Here is an 18217-nt window from a genome sequence, read left to right as displayed (position 1 = left end):
GCAGCAGTTCTGTGTTTACAGTGAAATAAAATGTTTTTTTTTCTCTTCATCAGAAATTGTTAAGACATGTTTTGGTCTTAAATCATATTTTTAAGGTCTTAAAAAATGACTTTAAAAGCATTAAATTTGACTTTTAAATTGGTGCAAGAACCCTGAAAACAAAACTGAATGGTACGCAAGTGAACCAAATTGAACATGCAAAACCGAAACTGTTCAATACATCCAAGTGAACCGTTACAATGTTTTTCATGGTAAGCACAGCATACAATACTAAATTCAATCCCCTGATATAACTCAGTGAAATGTGATTCATATAAAAATATAACATTCTTTCTCATGCTACTTCAGAGTTGTCTTATCTTAGTTTGTAATTTCCACTAGAATCCCCTTATTTACACTCTCAACTCTCACGCTAGCGCTCGTGCATTGCCCTCGGACGACCTGGGATTCCACTCCAAAGTTGATTCCATCATTTTGGCGCGTGTTCATAAAGTTCATATTGAAGCGATGCATAGATTTTATCCCCACAGCGGCTCTGCACAAGCTGACAGGCGGCTTGGAGATTACATAAATGTTACTTCTAGTCACTCTTCTCAGTGGGCTGTTTTTCTTGCTCCTTTTCCTCTTTTGTGGTGCACATTCCTCAGGAGCAAGTGCATTTGGAGACAGTTGGAAAGCTTTTCTGTCTATTTACACAGAGTAATTAGTGAAGCTTGATGGACTGCCATCTCTTCAAGAGAACTCTTTTCTTTCTGCTTGAGTTTCTCTCTTGCTCTCTCACTCTTGGTGTTGTTGATTTCCTAAGAGCGCTCATTTCTACTTCCAAGTATTGTTCCCAGTGGTCGGCCAGGCCGTAGGAGCCTCTGCTCTATCTTCGATAACTGTGTATTGTGTGTGTAATATGTTTATCACAGACACACCATGTTTCTATCTTTTTTTGTGACAATGTCCATTTTTATTAATCCCACAATTGTTAGGTTTTTTTTTCAGGCTCGATTTATGAGAAGGAGCAAAATATTTTTTCTCTTTTTGTAGATCAGCAGGTTTAAACTGTTTATTGTTTGAATGATAAGTTCTCATTATGATTACAGCTGTGGCTGTTTGTCTCTTGTGCAACACCAGCCCTTTTCCAGCAATAGCAGGTAACCTATTTTTGGGCGTCATCCTAGGGGTATTAGAGTAAATCTTGGAAAATATCAGCCTCCGCCCTAATATTGCTCATAAAGCCTGCATGAATATTTTTCCAAAAACAATGTTTCATATTAAGCTACAGTGTTAACCAGAAGCCCCGGCTTCCTTTTCTAATTAATATCAAGGTTGACTCTTGAGGGGCATTGTTCTCCACCCTGACGACACTGAGTTCAGTTGCATGGCCAAGCATAACACCTCGGAGTGAGTGGGGGGTGTCTCCTAGCAGCACAGGATGGTCATAAAATCAAGATGGCTCCCGCTGCCAACTTTTGTGCCAACAAAAATACACAACTACAAGGAGGAGAGTGCAGTGAAGCAAGAAGGATTAAGTAAAGCTGCAGGAGACAACAGGGATTTGGAGGAAGGCAAGCTGTGATTCTGGCACCTGTTCATGATTATAGGTGTCACACCTTTTGAGTCACCGTGCACGTATCATTATCTTGTAAACAACTTCACTTGCGATTTTGATTCAGCGAGATGACAACAGCATGTGTCGGTGCATTTATGATTCACTGGTAAACATCCAACATTCTGAGATTACTCATCCAACTTTATTGCTTTTCCACAATAATGGAGTCTGGTTCTTGACTTATCGGAGGGATACGGCAGCAGTTACTTATCTAGGAGCTTTAGACAAAGCACGTCATTTTGGCAACAGTTCATGAAGCAAAAAAAAAAAAAAAAAAACGTTTGAATATGTCAGTTTTCCAGTGAATTATTTTAGTTATGCTCCACGTAAAAATATGCTCACCAGTAGTGATTAGTGAATCAGTGAGGGTTGATTGTACTTCTGTGTCCAGAGCAAATGCAATGTTGGTGGCTTAGGTAATTTGATTACACTATTTGGAAATAAAACCAAAATTAAGTAATGTTCATTTCAGTTTATTCTGAGCAGAGGTGGGTAGAGTAACCAACAATTTTACGCAAGTAAGAGTAGCTTTACTTCAAAATAATATTACTCAAGTAAAAGTAGTCATCCAAAAAATACTCAAATACAAGTAAAGAAAGTATTTGGTGGAAAGAATACTCAAGTAATGAGTGACATTGTAACTGTTTACAATGTTTTTTTCCTCAGAACAGTCATCTGTACGAACTTTATTACATTGTACTATAACCTACTAAATAAACACATTAAGCCAAAGAAATACAAAAAAAATCATTGAATTGAATAGTTATTATGAAATGAAAAGCATTCAATCTCTGGTTTTTCATAGTCAATCGGTGCCAAATAAAACCTGGGAAAAATCCAGGCTTTTGAGGCATGTTGACTGCAGCGCTCTGTCAAATACAATAATACCTCACTACTTCGCGCCCTCAGTCCATCGCGGATGTTTTTACAATTACAAAAAAAAAAAGGAAAAAAATACAGATGGGCTGTCCCGAACGATAGTGCAGTCTCACGGAGTGAACAGGCGTTGCTTATCAAAGTAAACGATGACTGACAGACTGTTAAGCTCTGATCTTCCCAGACCTCGACCTTCAGTCTGATCTTCCCAGACCTCGACCTTCGAAGCGACACAAGCGTCAGTCATCGTTTAACTTGTTAAACAGTTGCAGTGGCAACTCATTGAGTGGACACGCAATGAAGCATTTAATAAAGACGAGCATTTTTTTACTATTTTTAAATGGATTGGGCGTCTACTTTTTTAATGTTTAAAAATAATTCTTTGGGACAGTAACATGTTTTTTAAACCTGGCCTCTTCAGCTGTTTGACACAGAGAATGGAAGTTTAAGTGTCCTGTTGGTCTGAAAAGTTTTAATGTTTCACATTGAGAGTATGACATACTCCCATCAAGGCCAGCCCAGCCTATACACAGACTATGCAGCTGCCTAGGGCCCCTGACCACAAGGGGGCCCCCAATCTGGCAACCTCATTTTACACGTTGTTAATAGAGCATCGTGAATAATGTGGCGCGCATTGCCATTTATCCATGCAAACATCCATTTTCTTGTCATTACATGTCATTTGGGGTGAGAAGTTTGAAGTATGCAGTGCAACAAAATATGGTTAATATACAAAATATGGACGTATGGGTTGAATTGCATGTATGGGTTTCACAGTACACTGTCAGGGTACCCGCGGGTTATTAAAAGTATTAAAAAAGCATTGAATTTAGTTTTCCATTATTGACGGTATTAAAAGCATTAAATTAGCTGTCGTAAGTCTGGAATTTTTTCACAGTGGTTTTAATTTTCAAGAACATCTCTGTGCAACCTAAATTATATCCGTGACAAAGTTTTTTTGTTTTTTTTTAAATCCAAGATGACGCGTAGAATTTTTACGGTGGGCTGCACCTCGTGCGTGCGCGCCGTTAGCATCATTAGCATCAACAGCAGGCAATCGCACAGTACTGTGTGCTAACGCAAGGAACTGCTCAGATGCCTTAGTTGTTATGTTCGGCGAAAGTCTCAACAAGACAACCAAGTCGAAACAGATGGACCAGCATGTGAGGTATCGGATCGGCGACCAAGTCGCATCCAGATACTTTGGGTTGCAGTTTATGGGTCATGCAAAGGCAGTGGACCTGCTTAACATTTCAAAGTAAGTTGCCAATTTCTCCAATTAAAATGTGTTAGATGCAATAATGTATTTCTGCACGGTTTGCCTTTCGAATGAATGTGAATTTTGCAGTTTTAACTCAAGAGTTAGCCATGTTCAATGGGGTATTGGCAGGTGCACTAGCCTTAGCATGGATAAACCGGAGTCGTAGATTCACCATCACTCTCAGATACACAACACGGTTGACACTGTCTATTATTGGAACGAGTGCGGGGTAACGTTGATCTGAATAACATGGCATGCTGATAGGCAAATTATAATGTAGGTGATAGTAAAACAACTCCTGGTATATTTAAATGTTTTTCTTGATTAAATAAGAGTATGGATTTTCTCTATCTGATTAAAAGAAATGTCTTCAATAGCTAACAAAGGATTAACATGTGTTTTTTATTCTTCTTGTAATGTGATTAGAAAAAAACAATGACCAAGGGAAATGGTCATGTGTAGCTTTTTTATTTTGTGGTAATTAATGGTAAACTACTGCCATTTAGTGGCTGTTTTTTAAACTTTCACTGCCAATTTCAAGCACTTTACAGTTAAGGTGGCCAACTTGACAATTACCTACCTACCACCTTAACTAGGTCCTCTTAAAAGGGAAACCTGTTGTATTGCAAATGTAATTTCTGAAGTCACTTTACAATACAGTAATAGTGTAAAATCCATTTTATCCTGGGGAAAAAAAATCTGAAAGACCTTATATTTAAATGTGTTTTAATTGTATCTTCAATAAATGTGCATTCTTTTGTCAAACACACTTAGTAATTGAGGTTAAATTTGATGTTCAGTGCTTTATTTTTTTAAATATAATTCAATATTATCTAAATAATGGGTGCGAGAAAAGTATTAATTTTCAGTTGAAATGGCATTAAAAAAGGTCTTAAAAGTCTTGAATTTAGATATATCAATCCTGGGGGGACCCTGACTGTGACAAAATGGTTGGCCAAAAATATGGCCCCCTCGGCATTATTTTCTTTAGGGCCCCCAAATGGCCTGGGCCGGCCCTGACTCCCATTGTGATCATTCAACATACCTCGTTTATTATGACAAAGCAGCGAACAGGAAGGGGTAATGGGGGAACAGAAGAAAAAAGAAATGCATGAAAAGAAACACAACAACAAGAAATACAATGAACGCCAACACTAACTATGAATATGTTGGTGTTATCGTCAGCTAGATGTATTTCCGGTTGACACAGTGTGGGAGGCCTGTTGACCAGGGAAAGTAAGGGAGCGGGGGTGGGGGTGGGGTCTATAAAATAAGTGATTGGGAGGGGTGGAGTGTACACAAATCAGCTCTGTGATGTAGAAACCAGTAATCGTGTAAATCCCTTGTGAGTGTAAGTCCGTCGGCAACCCACCCTACGCCGCCCCATTGCCAATCCCGGCACCGGGGTCCCCCACCCGAGCGCGCTCAATAACATCCAGCCCCGCGCGAGCCCCACCAAACACGCGACAGCCACGCTAGCGGAGATGCCGCACAGCCACCACCCCAGGGCCACGGCCCCCACCCAACCAGCCCAGGGATGGAGGGTGCGAGCGCAGCCCATCCCACCTCCCGCAGCCCAGCAAACGGGCCATCACCCCTAGGGATCCAGGGTGGTCCCCCGGGCCACCCGCGTCCTCATCAACCGGCCTTCAGGGATGGGAAGAGGGGACGCACCACCAACCCCTGGAGTATGATGTGTGTTTGTTGTTTATCAAACTTGCATATGTTTGTACCATGAAACAGAAGACGTTATTAAATCAATGTAATGAGACTTGAAAACGATCATGTTACTGAGGATAATCGATAACACTGGATGAAGTTGAAATTAACCGTTAGTACTTATTAATGTCTGCTGACAGCTTGACTGACCGGAGGCATGATGGGTTCGTAACATTCAATGCACGTCCAACTCCTGTCAAGATAAGCTACCCTCGAAATTAAAACGGAAATGAAAAGAGGAAAAAAGCTTTGTTTGGATCTTTCAAAGAAAAAAATGCAACTATTCCAAAGTACAACTCTCGCAACATTCACTGAAAGAGGAAAAAAACCTTGATATACTTTAACCTGTTTCTTTGGCCATATTTTTGCCTTTGTTTTCGATAAAGAAACTAGTTGTATTATCATCGTCTTAAGCGTGATCAAATTTTTAAGATGAATACTAATGTATCCATTCTAATCCCTGTGCTGACACCATACTGTATTTTGAGTTTGTTGTATGTTTTTTGTTTCCTGCTATTGTGTAAATGGCGTTTATTTTCTCAATGAGCGCAGACTTTCCCGAAACTGTCCAGTCGCCGCTTAAGCCGGACGGTGAGAAGAAGCCCTGCTTTTGTGTCACTCTTTCCAAAGCCTGTTTGTTTTTACATCTGCACCACAACAATACCTGACCCTCCCACCCACACACACGTACGCCATGCACATTTAGCCATAACAAGTGTGCAAACAGGAGCTGAACCTGCTCTCACTTCCCGGGATCGAAGCTGACTCACCGCCATTCCTTTATACTCTCTTCTACTTGAAAGTGGCCCCAAGAAAAAGTCAGGAAAGCATGTCTTGACATTTCTTGGCTTCGTTACATAACAATACAGTAAGCTCCTGAGAATATAAAAGACAAACGCTGCCTTGATGTTTAGAATAATAAATACAGACATGTGTCCCATGGTTGAGGTAAAGAAAGAGCCTTTGTTTTAATGTGTCGTTCCCTTAACAGCCTTTGAATGGAAGACTGTGAGAACTTGACTTCTAATAGCTTGTTTTAGAATCCAAACACACACTGGCGTCTTATTTTTCACCTGCCTCCCCCTTCCGTCTTCATACTTGTGTCCTCCACGGGGGTTTGAATTAAGTGTTGCTGCAACAACGTGCATACATGCTCCCACCCACTCTGAACTGCAGCTGTATTTTCACCACGAGAGCCAGCGCTTTTGAAACAAAGACTCCGTTTTAGTGTGGATGTGTAGGTGCTCCTCGGGGTATTAGTTTTATGAAACATTTTTGGGGTTTCCACATCTGATCTGACTCAGGATCATAGAAGCTTGAAGAAGGGAGTGTTCACAAAGTGGTCACGACCCCAGCCGGCTCACCCTTTTTCTGCCTTTTAGATCCTGGATGAGATCGCAGAGCACGGAATACGAATCTATCAGTTACCTGATGCTGACTCGGACGAGGATGAGGAGTTCAAGGAGCAGACCAGAGTCCTTAAGGTACGTGCGTCCACGCTGTAACTACACCGCCACCTGCTGGGGATAGAGTTGACCTTCAGCTTCATTCTTACATCTATGCTTACATCTCGAAACTTAATACAATATATTCGGGCTTCAAATAATTGACAATCATCAATTTATACTATAAAAACATACACAAACACATTTTCCTTCTTCCCCTGTAAATATTCTCACATGTTTATAGACCTTCATGTTGCCGGATTTATTATGTTGAACCCTTTCAGAGACTGTGTTCGCTACAGTGACATCTAGTCAAAAGTCACCATTAGCTTAATTCATTTACTTCCAGCACAGATCACAGTGTATGCGTTGTGGTAGTTAGTAAAAGAGGGGAACTGAGAACACCTATTGATGGCAATAGACGGGTTGGAAGCTATTCTTCGATCACTGGAATAGTAACATTAAGAAATTGCTATTCCAGTGCCTCTTTTTCACTATTCCAATGGCTCTATATTAAGTAACTAGTCAGTAACACTAAGTTTTCTAACTATAAGAAAATAGGGTTTTCTTATGTAACTAATCAGTAACTTCTTCAAATTACTTGAAGGGGCTTGAAGCGCCCCCTCCCAGTTAAAATAGATTGGATGTTTATTGCAGTCAATGGGAGCCTATGATTAAACTATGTGAGGTCACAAGGTCACACTTTTTTTAATTTGTTTTTTTCCATTACAATATATATTTTTAAGTTTTGATTTTTTAAATTTTATTCGATGTAGAATTTTTTTTACCCATGGCTTTCTTATTTGCATTTTCCTTTTTTGGGGGGGGGGAATGTATCCTTCAATTAATTTTATTTAATGATTTATATATTATTATGATAAATTATCACAAAATACATGAAGGCAAGACAGATACTACAATTGGATGTCAACTCAAGGCTGCAAAATACTGTCTCGTGGACCACAATTGGCCACTGGGCCACAAGTTTTAAACGCCTATCCAAAAAAACATTTAGGCAAATGGCTGCTTCTTAGGTAACTAGTCAGTAATTTTTTTTAAATTGCAGTTTTTTGTTGGTGGTAAATGTAATCTGTAATAATCCGAATATCCAAAAAAAAAAAAAAAAGTCTGATCTGTGTTGTGAATCTACACCAGGTGTAGGGAACCCACAGCTACCTGATCCCTCTGGTGTCTTGTAATAGATAAAATAATATTTGATTAAAATGTCTTCTGGCGCTTGCGCAATGTAAGTTTAGCTTCTTTTAGGCAGATCAAGTCAGGCTCACTTTGTTGAGTGTTTTTCTTAACAAAACATTCACGCAGGTCTTAAATTCACCAACTGTGTAACGTCACAGTTGCAACGAGGGAGGTGTACCCTCAAGTCTTTGCACCATTCACAGGCGCAAAGACCTGTGAGTACACCTTCCGCGTAGCAACCGTGACTTTACATGCAGTAGTTCACTCTCGCAGGTCATGAATTCACCAACCGTGTATAGTCACAGTTACCACCCGGAATACTACTTCCCTTGAGCAATAATTTGCCATACAGAACAAATAAAACTATGTTCAAGGCTTAACACAGGTTTATTTTGATGTCGAAATCCAACCTTGTTGAATTGCACCAAGGGAAATTGCTCTATTTTGAAGCCAGCCTCCAATGGAAATCTCTGGTAATGCAGCTGGATGTTGCCCCTTGATTTTTCCGAACCATTTCTGAACCAGGATGTATAAAAAAAATAAACTAGCCAAGATATGTTATTTGATGTAAATAGGTTTGAAGTCACAACTGAAATGAATGAAGCGTTCCTCAAAAAAGTAAATTATTGAGACCTTGTTCTTCTCCTAGGCCAGCATTCCCTTTGCCGTGATCGGTTCCAACCAGCTGATCGAGGTAAAGGGCAAGAAGATTCGCGGTCGTCTGTACCCGTGGGGAGTTGTGGAGGTGGAGAACCCCGAGCACAACGACTTCCTCAAACTCCGCACCATGCTCGTGTAATGAGTCTTCAGAAATTTGCCGTAAAGTGGCACTTCCCCCAAAATATGAAGACCTAATCACGTGTGTCTTGCGCTGGTTGCAGGACGCACATGCAAGACCTGCAGGAGGTGACCCAGGACCTACATTACGAAAACTTCCGCTCAGAGAGGCTAAAGAGAGCGGGAAGGTAAGATGCTTTTACGTCAAATATCTGCGCTCTTCCACATTTAACCACGGATTTTTACCTGCAGAGCTGTGGATGAAGATGTGATGGATAAAGACCAGATTCTGCTCCAGAAAGAAGCAGAGGTACACACACGCAAACAAACATTCAGTCGACAAATGCCTTCATCTTGGTGACGCCCGATGTTTACACGTTTGGCCCTTGCAGCATGCATCGTTTGGCAACGATTGGCTTCCTAATTGCGCTTGATGATCCTGTTTGTGCGCAATCAGACATGTTTGCAAACAATATTAGAAACGGAAAGGATATGATTTCACTTCCTGTCTGGATGTCCTGGCCCACTTCTATTGTGGGAATGACCTCCATTTGAAAAAGAGAAATGCATATGTTGTATTGTATAGGCTGTGGTACTTTAAGACAATGAAAACAGTTGACTTCATATTAACTCTTTCACTGACTTGGGCGGCGATAGGCCAGCACTCCTAATTCAAGTGGATCAGACGTCTATCGACGTCAATTGTAGCCATTCGTTCATTCATTTTCCATGCCGCTTTTTCCTCACGAGGGTCACGGAGGTGCTGGAGCCTATCCCAGCTAACTATGGGCAGTCGCCAGGGTACACCCTGAACTGGTTGCCAGCCAATCGCAGGGCCAATTGTAGCTAATGAGTTAATTTTTACTGTAATGCGGAGTCTTTCCACTGATGAATTTTGGGTGGCTTTCTGACGACAACCTATTCAGAATGTTCCTGAGGTGAGGTGATGAGGTGTGTCAATATATTCAATAAGAAATAATCAAATGACAAAGCAAAGTGAATTCAAATTTATAGATGCTTAATATTCATGACAAATGAAGTACAAAGAGTCATTGAATTAATCTGAGTTCCGTTCCTATGCTGGCGGCGTAACCCGAAGTTCCACATGAATTAGATTTCACCTCTAAAGTTGAAATTTACTTAATAAAAAGAGTGAGATTCATTTAAATAAAAAATATGATGTTGTACGTAACATTATTGTTGGGAAGTGGATGGAAAGTACTTGCAACCGAAAGCACGGAACACAACTACGAAAGCACTTAACAACTTCTCCACCCTTCTCTCTCTCACTCCAGTCAGAGTTGTGGTGCGTTTAGAGACAGCCCAGAAAAAATGCCTGCAGCGCCATCGATAAGCCCCGTGCAACTATACTGTATTTGAGCACTGTAGGCAGCAACATGAGTACAAGCAAGAATAGGCAGGTGAACAAGATGTTGACCGATAAAGATCAACAGTGACAGCAGCGCTCCTTCAGACGGGTGCAGCACACTTTTGAACAGTAGGTCGGGGTATGCACCAATAAGCTAAATTTTGGAGGTTTTTGAGCTCGTTAAGCTTCTGTTTTGCAGTGAAGTCAATTTTATTGCTTGTTTTATCCATTTTGCACAGTTTGAAATAGAATTCAGCAGTCAATGAATTTTCTGGTTGTTTCTTTGAATATTGGCTCAGATCTATATGGCGGAGAACAATCAGGTGACTTGAAGTTCCGCTCTGAGACCCCCAATTTGGCCAAATTTCAAAATTGTCCTATATGTATATATATATTGTCCTATATATATATATATATACATTATTGTAAAGCTTAAAATCTCAATTTTCTGGGGGAAGAAAATTTTTGAACAGCAGGGCATTATTAGAAAAAAAAATGGCATCATTAGAAAAGAAAAAAGAAAATTGAACAGCAAAACCCTAACTGCAGGTGAGAGCATGAGAGAGCATAATTAAAGACGCCATGATTTTAACGAGATATTGTCACGTACTTACCTCTTTTCAATCCAAAAACTCCATGTAGCATGTATCACAGAGTGTCACCACACAGTTGTGGATGGCCATAGCCGGATTTTGAGGGGGATTTTATGGGTGAAACACGGTAATATAACAATGGTTGCGATGTAGAAATCGCAGACATCAAGGAGTGGTCGAGATTTTCTTTTTCATATATTTACCCTTTTAAATGTTTTTTTTTTTTTTTTTTTTCTTTGTTTGGATCGATTATTTATCATCTGAAATATCGGGGAAAATGCTGGGAAAATGTCTGTGTCTTTCGTCATAAGCAGTTTCTGCACTGCTGTATTTTAAGCCAAAACAACTGTTGTGTTTGATAGAACAATATTTCTATATGCTGCTTTAGCAGATTCATCGTGCATTAAGCCCCCGAACTATTTTTAATTTGTCCGTTTTACCATGAAAACCCCCATTTACAGACGTCGCGCAACCGCTTTTGTTTCAACCAAGCCATAAAACGAAGGTAATTAGTTATATTTATTATTCAAAATGTCTGTCATTTTTAGCTTAGAATCATTAATTGATGTCTAGTATTTCATTAAAAAAAAAAAAAAAAAAAAAAAACGACTTTGAATAATTATTCACTCACATATTTTAAACTTTTAAACAAATTACGTGACAATGAAAAAAATGGTGTCTGTAATAAGGTCACGGATATCTACCTCATAACTATTGCTTAATTGTATTTTTTTGTTGTTGTTGTTACTGTCGGATTTTCTCCAATATGTTACATGATAAATAATTGATTCAAACAAAGACAAATTTTTAAAAAAAAGTTTAAAAGTATAAATATATATATATATATATTAGGGCTGTCAAACGATTCAAATTTTTAATCGAGTTAATTACAGCTTAAAAATTAATTAATCGTAATTAATCGCAATTAATCGCAATTCAAACCATCTATAAAATATGCCATATTTTTCTGTAAATTATTGTTGGAATGGAAAGATAAGACACGATGGATATATACATTCAACATACAGTACATAAGGTCTATTTGTTTATTATAACAATAAATCAACAAGATGGCATTAACATTATTAACATTCTGTTAAAGCGATCCATGGATAGAAAGACTTGTAGCTCTTAAAAGAAAAATGTTAGTACAAGTTAGAGGAATTTTATATTAAAACCGCTCTTAATGTTTTCGTTTTAATAACATTTGTAAAATTTTCAATCAAAAAATAAACTAGTTGCCCGCCATTGTTGATGTCAATAATTACACAATGCTCATGGATGCTGAAGCCTATAAAATCAGTCGCACCCAATGGCCAGCAGAGGACGGCAAAATTCAAAATACCTTTTTATTATGACAAAGCAGCGAACAGGAAGGGATTATGGGGGGACAGAAGAAAAGAAACGCAAGAGAAGAAAAGAAAAGAAACACATACACAAACCGATTAAAAAATATATATATAAAAATAAATATATGAAAAAGAAAATTAGGGCCACTCCTTGATGTCTGCGATTTCTGCATTGCGACCATTGTTATATTACCATGTTTCACCCATAAAATCCCGAACAAAATCCAGCTGGGGCCATTCACAGCTGTGTCTTGAGTTGACACTCAGTGATAGATGCAACATGGAGTTTTTGGATCGAAACAAGGTAAGTACGCGATAATATCTCTTAAGTCATGGTGTCTGCAATTCTGCTCTCGTATGCTCTCACCTCCAGATAGGGTTTTGATGTTTAAAAAAAAAAAAAATCTTAAAAATGCCCTACTGTTCAAAATTTTTCTTCCCCCAGAAAATTGTGATTTTAAGCTTTCCAATGATGTATCACACATGCATATGGGACAATTTTGAGTTTGGCCAAATTGTGGGTCACAGAGCGGAACTTCAAGTCACTTGAGTGTTTTCCGCCATATATATATATATATATATATATATATATATATATATATATATATATATATCACATTTCTTTGCATCGGGAGAAAATTCTTTTACTTTTTACTTGTAATTTTTTAAGCAAGTACTTTTGTACTTTTAGTTGAGTATTTCTTTTCATAAATACTTGTACTTTTAGTTTTTTTTGCAACTGTATCTGTAATTTTACTTCATTAAAAAAAAAAGTGAGTACTTCATCCACCACTGATCGTAACCCGAGGACACCCTGTAGTATTTTAACTTTCGCAAATGTATTAAAAAAAATGTTGACCAATTATCTATCTTATGTTATTAACACCTGTCCCCACAAGATGGCGGCATATAGCCTTGGAGTTAAAACATGATGATTCTTTTAATTTTTCCAAATGTTGTGCTATATTTATCCTCCCTTTTATCAATCATCATCCTCATTTAATATTGTTGTTTGACTTCCCTTTCCTCCAGCTGAGACGCATGCAAGAGATGATTGCTCAGATGCAAGCACAGATGAAGATGAAATCAGACGAGTGACAACACTACACAACCCGAAAAAGTCTTTAGGAGGAGTCAAATTACGCCTTTTAAGTGTGGGAGCCGTTAGTTATGGTCGTTTTTTTAGTGCCTTTTTGGAGTGAATTAAAATTCACTTTTGGATTCCTATACTGGATGACACATCATTATTATCTTTTTATTGTCATCTGTCTGACTGCTACAAGATGTGATATTATCACAATTATCTTGATTAAGAAACGTTCTGCTCTCTCTTAATAATATTCACTGCAGGCTGTTAGGCCCACTTTTATTTGTTATAAATAAACTGTAGGTTTCTGTTCACGTCACACACACACATTACCATCCCCCCCCCTCCCCAATCCAAACACGTCACCATATCCATCCTCAGTGGTTTTTCAAAGGCTACTATGATAATAATAACACACTAAAAGGATTGCGTGTCGGTGCCATTTTGCTACTATACTTTTATATACTGTATAAGACGTATGATGTCTGTGTTAACTGCAAAAGCTCCTGTTTGGGACATTTTTATTTACAATTTATTTTCATTTACAGTGCTAGCTTGACCTAGGTTCTTTTATAAGACACTCCTTTAAACATTTTTTTTTTTAATTTAGTTGCTAGCAACGATTTTAGTTTTGTGTGCTGGACACAGTAACATCAAACAAAACATCAAAGAAGCATAGGACAGTTAGCAATTCACCCCCCCCCCCCCCAAAAAAAAAAAAAAGTATCTTTAAGCTGTTAATGTCCATGAATCAACAATGCAATATTAAAGAAAATGTCACTGTCTGTTACCGAACCGTACCTTTGCCTCAATTTCTGCTACTATAGTTCATTTGAACTGCCATTAATTTACATTTGGAAAGACCTCTTGAGTTACAAGTTTTTTTTATTGTAGGTCACGGTACAAATTAAACTTTAAGTCAAGGCACCCGCTCTATGGACTTTTATTTTGGCCAGTTTTTGCAACACAATACTAATGTTAAGTCTAATTTGTTCATGTCCAAAATACTGTTTTGTATGCTATAACTTTCATCAATGTGTCATTTACGGTACTGTTTGAAGCTGTCATGCAAATGTACACATGTTAAACGTGACTGTTAGGCCTACTTCAGCTGTAATAAAAGTTTGTTTACAGAAAACATGTTTGTATTCTGTTTTTCTGTTTTCATGGGAGGTGATATTGCGATACATCAAAGGCACTCATTTTCCTCATTGCTAAACGCCCAATCCATTTTGACTGGCAGAGCATCCTGTGAAGAAGACTAGAGGAAGTCGACAAGAGTCCCTCCAAACCGTACAAACCTAACGCCACACCCCTCTAGTGGCTTGGCGGTGAATTATAGAGCAACGCGTTCCCTTGCCGCAGAACTATCGAATGCTCATTGACGCCGCAGCGCAGAAGCATAACTCAGGCTTAAGACTTGACCTGTGAAATGTCAGCGTAATTTCCTTGTCAGTCGACCCGGGAAATTATTTTCACATACAAATGCTGCACGGTTACATCCCGCGATATTCCCGGTGTTTCGGAGTGTGTGAAATGGGCTCAATAGCATACCGCACAAATGCTGTTTTTAGACCGTAACATCGCATCGTAAAGTGGAAGTGGGACATTAAAGACATGCCCTCGCATACAAACCATTATATTTCTGCTATTTTTCTCCGGTAATCTTTTAAAAACGAACATGCCGATCAAGCACTGCTGATACGGAACTTGTAGAAACGACTTTAGACATTACGACATATGAAGGATGTTTTCTTCATACTTTTCCCGAAACAAAAAACCCAGAGGAAAAAATGTGAAGAATGGATCAGCTTGCGTTGGGACATTTAATCCCAGTAAGGTGAAGCCATTCACATTTCATATGCAGTAAACATTTTGTTGGGTTGGCATGGTCCTTCAGAGGACAAAGAGGTAAGCAATTTTGATATTTTTTACTTATTTTTTAGTGTGGCGTTTTGACATGCTGCTTCTGTCTGACAGTGAATGACCTGAAAAGTCAAATGGTATCTGTTACCTTTTCTGTTGTAAAAACAATTTTAGTAAGGGGGAAGAGTAAATCAATTTATAAAATTAAGATTTGTTATTAATGAAAAAATCAAAGTGTGTGTTGCCTGTCAACGAGTACCATTTGCGATCGCTACACAAAAATAGCAATGGAAATTGCCCAAAAGAACAGTCAGAGACGTAAGACAACCAGAGGATATAATATATAAGATAGACAGGGCATATGGTGGTAAAGGATAGATTGTTGAAACAGGAGAATGTCATTGTCAGTGGCGTAAGAAAAGGGTGTCGATAAAAAAGCTAAGGCTAAGTTGAGGTTGGCTCGTTTCTTTTTTCCGTCTTTTTCAGCCCTCGACACTCAAGCCATCTCTTTAACTGAACATTTGTATGTTCTTCCACATCTTTACCAGTGAATTTGGCACCAGGAACATCATTTTCAGACAGAATTGGTAGGTTTAGCTCTGTAAACATCTCGTTCGTACACTATTTCCATTCATTTACTATTGGGGACAAACGGGTGCTTGTCCCAATGAATATTAATGAGCGGAAGGGACGTGTAGCGTGCGATACGCCATTGGTGTCCAGTAGGGTTGTGACAAAATGTCGAAATGGTGATATATGTTGATACTTTGTATCCCAAAAGGTTATCGATATGCTCCTGCAAGAATCAAGATATCATTTTAAAAAGGTATCAATGTCTTAAAAAAAAAAAAAAAAAGTAACCAACAAATTGCTACCAAAATCTTCCACCATAATAGTGTCTCAGTTAACTCTAAGGCTGCCTTGACGGTGCTCAACACCCAATCAATTTAGATACCAGAGCATTCACAGTCATTCTGTGAGATTTTCAGGGCATTTATAGTAGGGATGGACGATACCAAGTAATACCAAGGCCAAATATCGCGATCCTGATCCGATATCGATACCGGAAGTTCATATTTATATATATATGTATATGTTATATACAACACTGCAGTTCTCAGCCATTCTGATGATATCTAATGTACAACTACAGCAAGCACTCAAAAACTATTAAAAGTCTCTGTGTCAAATATGCATTGTAATGGAAAAACTGCTTTTAATAACTAGCAAAGCAGTGTCCCTACAAACTCAGAAACCAATCCATCAACGACAAAATGTGATTAATCAGTCTCACTCTAACCATGACCCTTAAATTCATATGCACAAACTATTTCCCTGCTACATGTTGTATTTGATCAAATTTTAATCTACCTAAGTTAAATATTTTTGATCTAATTAAAGAACAAATTAATAGTAGCATGTTACCGCCCTCTATTGGTAGATCATTAAAAACAAATCCAATAAACAATAGCACTTTCCGTTTTTGAATTTTATTTTACTAACACAATTTTGAAATAATTGAAACAGACCTTTAACAAAATAAAAGTAAATATCAACAAAACATTAGAAATCAAGCATTTAATTGTTTGTAACATAAAACAATATGGAAATTTTAAAATGTTAAGTAATATATATATTTTTTTTTATACCCAACTTGCTTGCTCGTAGTTCACTTGACTATCCTATGGACGGCGATGTGGGCTGATTTGTCCTCATTGCATCAAAAATTAATAAAATGGAGACTCACATTTAGTTTACAGTAATACTTCACCGTTAAATATGTTACTATGGTCATCTTACCTTTTATATATAATGCGGTATGAACTTTGCTTTTCACAAATAAGATGTAGCTATAACTTTCCATTACAAAGCATATTCAATAGTGCTGCATAGTTCTTTTTATGTAAGATGACAAAAACGCCATATTTATCGTTTCATATTTCACGTCAGCCACTAATGCTTATATCGTCTCTGATTATCTATTAGCACCTCGATTACCTGGATAAGTCCTGCCTTTCGCAAACACCACTTCTAAAGTACTTTGGTTTTGCTTCGGCGGCGTGGTCTTGTCTTTTCTCGTGTCCATCTCGGCTTGAGTGGCAAGTTTTTTATTCATTTCGTCGTGTGCTTCGGGATGCACCTTTCTTAAGTGTTTCGTGAGGTTTGTGGTATTAGGCACAAACTGTGCACTTAGCCTCGTTGCTATTTATTAAAATGAAATTTGTCCAAACCAGACTTCTTTTATGATCCGTCATCGATGCTGCAGCCATGCTACCAGGCTGGTAGTACCAGCTTCCAAATGTTTGTTTGTTGTGACTGTGTTGGTGCCTTGTGAGCGGGGCGGAGGAAAAGCATGCTGATCGACACAGGATAGGGACGTAAATGGGGGCGGGAGCAGACGCTGGTGCACTGCTTATGTGCATGTAGAACGTGAAAGGGAAAAGTAGTACAAAAAGTGTGCACAAAAATATACCCCAAAAAATAGACAAAGAAAATATAATATATTAATTCCAAATATCGATACTTTTGCTTGGTGATCGATACCTGAAACTTAACGCGCTGGATCGAAATATCGATATTTTGGTATAGATCCGCCCATCCATAATTTATAGGTCACTTGCTGTTCATTTTAGGGCATTTCCAGGTCATTTCCTGTCGAGTTTGAGTCACTGCCTATTCAGTTGGGTGATTCCCAAATTCATTTTGTTACAGAACAGGAAGTGACCCATAAAATACCCCGAAATAAACAGGAAGTAACTGAAAATCAACAGGTAAATGACCTAAAATGGCATCATTGCCTGGCATTGGCTGCTACTGACGGCCATAGACGTTGAATCCGTTTGAAGTGGGAGGGATGGCAGCGAATGAACGTTCGTTCATTCGCTGCCACCCTCCCAGTTCAAATGAATTGGATGTCTACTAGTGATAAACTCATTCCAATTCACAGCAGAAGCTTGTTTTTCTGTTTATTAGTTGTTTTTAGAATATCCTAGAATGATTTCCTGACCAATGTATCGATAATCGTTGTATCGCCGTGTCGTCAGATCGTTATCGTGAGCTTTGTATCGTAAGGTACCC

General features: G+C 38.5%; 1 protein-coding gene across 1 annotated transcript in view; it reads left to right on the top strand.

Moving 5' to 3' along the window:
- zgc:63587 (uncharacterized protein LOC393431 homolog) overlaps window positions 1-14533 on the top strand; it is a 49905-nt gene extending 35372 nt beyond the window's left edge. The window contains exons 8-12 of the mRNA XM_057831671.1: window positions 6839-6940; window positions 8748-8893; window positions 8980-9063; window positions 9128-9185; window positions 13219-14533. Of these exons, the coding sequence (XP_057687654.1) occupies window positions 6839-6940; window positions 8748-8893; window positions 8980-9063; window positions 9128-9185; window positions 13219-13284 (456 nt within the window). The 3' untranslated portion in view covers window positions 13285-14533. The remainder of the gene's footprint in view (window positions 1-6838; window positions 6941-8747; window positions 8894-8979; window positions 9064-9127; window positions 9186-13218) is intronic.
- Window positions 14534-18217: the final 3684 nt, after the last annotated feature.

The sequence above is a fragment of the Corythoichthys intestinalis genome, chromosome 3, assembly GCF_030265065.1.
Source record: "Corythoichthys intestinalis isolate RoL2023-P3 chromosome 3, ASM3026506v1, whole genome shotgun sequence".
In the NCBI taxonomy this organism is placed as follows: Eukaryota; Metazoa; Chordata; class Actinopteri; order Syngnathiformes; family Syngnathidae; genus Corythoichthys; species Corythoichthys intestinalis.
Note: the sequence above shows the minus strand (reverse complement) of the source record. Positions and strands in the feature narration are given on the sequence as shown.